Source organism: Lolium rigidum, chromosome 2, assembly GCF_022539505.1.
Source record: "Lolium rigidum isolate FL_2022 chromosome 2, APGP_CSIRO_Lrig_0.1, whole genome shotgun sequence".
Lineage (NCBI taxonomy): Eukaryota > Viridiplantae > Streptophyta > Magnoliopsida > Poales > Poaceae > Lolium > Lolium rigidum.
The window spans coordinates 277208258-277210639 of NC_061509.1; the positions used below are offsets into that span (position 1 = coordinate 277208258).

Sequence of the window (2382 nt, forward strand, 5' to 3'; positions counted from 1 at the left end):
AGTAACGTGTATTCTTCTTTGAATTAAAAAAAAAAATTCGTCTCAACCTTGCATTAGAAAATTATGATAAGAAATCGGGTACACATGGAAAAACTCGATTTGACTCCCATACTCTTCTTGGTATAATTGCTTTCGAAAAGAGTTATTGTGAGATGTGTATTTCATGGAGTAGTAAATGAATACTTATTGAATGGAGTAAGTTTGTGTGACATGCGAATATAACTTGTACTCGTGCTGCCTAGCATAAACTCATGAAGCTAGGAAGCACTACCACTTGACCGTGTAAATAAGGTAATACACATTGGATGCAGCCTTACACATTACACAACTAGAAAAGTGTGCTACCTATATTCTGCATTAGGTGCATCCTTACTCATATTTTGTTTTTCATCTAGACCACACCCATTCATCGTTTCTCCTTAATTTCTTGATAAATTAGCCCATACTCTCGTCCCTTTAACTAAACAATAACAAAGCGCAAAACTTTCTAGCGTGTCCTTTCAGACCGATCGAGTGGCTGACGGTGCCATCCAATTTGTGAAAAAAGTTCTATGGGCCAAACTTCACCAACCCATGCTTCATCTATTTAAAGCGTTCGCTCGCTCTCTCAAGGCAACCTTCAAACACCACATCTCCTCTAGGTACAATAGTCTCGGCTCACACCATCTGCACCCATTTGTAGTTGATACATAACAATGGCCTCCACAAACAGCTGGACCCTCGAGTTGGAGTCGAAGGTGTCCGCTCCACGCAAGTTCCGTGCCGTCGCCATGGACTGGCACACTCTGGCACCTAAGCTTGCCCCACACATTGTTGAAAGTGCCCACCACGTTGAGGGAGATGGCGGCGTCGGTAGCGTTCGGCACTATAATTGTGGCTCAGGTACACATACCACACATGGTGTCCGGCCGAAATGTTCAAATCTTAACACGTAGTTTATCATGCAGCCATTCCCTTCAACGTCATGAAGAAGAAGGTTGAGTTCCTTGATGTGGACAAATGCGAGTGCAGATACACCCTAGAGTGTGATGGTGTTGAGACGTCCACATGGAGCATCAAGATGATGCCAACGTCCAACGGTGGGAGTGTGGCGAAGGTGGAATGCACGTCCAAGGGCGTGCAGGATAATGACATGATGCTCAAGGCTAAGGACTCTGCTGCTGAAATGTTCAAGAATGTTGAGGCCTATCTCATCGCCAACCCTGACGCCTACAACTAAATGACTAAAGAGGGATCATCCAAAACAACGCTACATCTCCGTGATCAAATAAAACTGCTCCAACCTCAGTGGTATGCTAGGGCAAGCTGGGTGTGGACTAAACAAGTTAAATAAAATAAAGCTGGGTGTGAACCTGAGCGTGTTTGTTTGAAGTTGTTGTTGCTTTCTTATGGATCTTACTCATTGTTCTGCACAAGAATAAAAGGATGTATATGAAATACATAACAACCTTCAACCTCTCTATGATATTACTAGTGTATCATCGTAGGCACATAATCGATCTACCGAGAGTCAAGCAATCATAGTCTGACGATGAAACCGATATTTATTAACACAATTCAGCGAACTCGCCTACTTTACGGGGCATGACTACTGGCGTTTCTCCCCAATGATACCGCAACACCGGCCACCTTAGGCACCGACACATGCCGCCGGGTCCTCTTGCGCTCCTGCTGCTATTAAGCAGTCATGGGTTACAGTGTGTGGCACCCCTCACATTATAAGGAGGCTGAGGCTACTAGATTCTGACTCGAATACTACGGTAACCTGTACACCACCCATTACAACTCAGAGTTCAAATATAATCTCGTGCATATATTCGTAAAAATCTCAACATAACTTTTTTAAATAATGAAATAAAGACGGTATTTATCATTTTGATACAGAGGCAGAGAAACGTTCCCCTTACAAAGATAGAGTAATATGTGCTGGTTCAAGTAAAAGATTGCTAATTTCATCAGTAACTTGGCCAATCCAACCAAGGACTGAATCTTAACAAATTAAATTAGACGGTTCAAAATAGGGTGAAGATGGCCTAAAAAATCACCGTAAAATAGCCCTGTGTACTAGATCTACCAGTGCTCTTCCTAAGCTTCCATGCGCCCGGGTTCACATGTAGTGCTATGAAATTTCTTCACCGCCCCATTTCTGACGTGTGACCGAGGGAATCAGTCAGCTCAACTGTCCACCTCATCAGCCAAAGAAAAAATAAGCATTTTCTTTTCTTCAGTTTAGTGGAGTATCCAGCTTTTGTCTGTGACGTTTTCCCTTTAAGCGCTAGGTCGAAAATGGCATTCAAAACTAGCACGCCATTTCCTCAAATGGAAATTAAAGATGCACGAATCAATTAAAGATGTCTCCGGTCCTACGACTAGCTAGAGAGC

The 2382-nt window shown here is 43.0% G+C and overlaps 1 protein-coding gene across 1 annotated transcript; it reads left to right on the forward strand.

The window, feature by feature from the left end:
• The first annotated feature begins 640 nt into the window (after window positions 1-640).
• LOC124688889 (pathogenesis-related protein 1-like) lies at window positions 641-1219 on the forward strand. Its single transcript, XM_047222504.1, has 2 exons — window positions 641-882; window positions 948-1219. The coding sequence occupies exons 1-2, from the start codon at window positions 696-698 to the stop codon at window positions 1217-1219; spliced, it is 459 nt and encodes a 152-aa protein (XP_047078460.1). The 5' UTR covers window positions 641-695.
• The last annotated feature ends 1163 nt before the right edge of the window (window positions 1220-2382 follow it).

Excerpts from the sequence above, each read along its gene's own strand:
- LOC124688889 (XM_047222504.1), top strand. The coding sequence starts at position 696 with ATGGCCTCCACAAACAGCTGGACCCTCGAGTTGGAGTCGAAGGTGTCC. Across the intron at positions 883-947 it reads GCACTATAATTGTGGCTCAG|CCATTCCCTTCAACGTCATG; the intron begins GTACACATACCA and ends TTTATCATGCAG.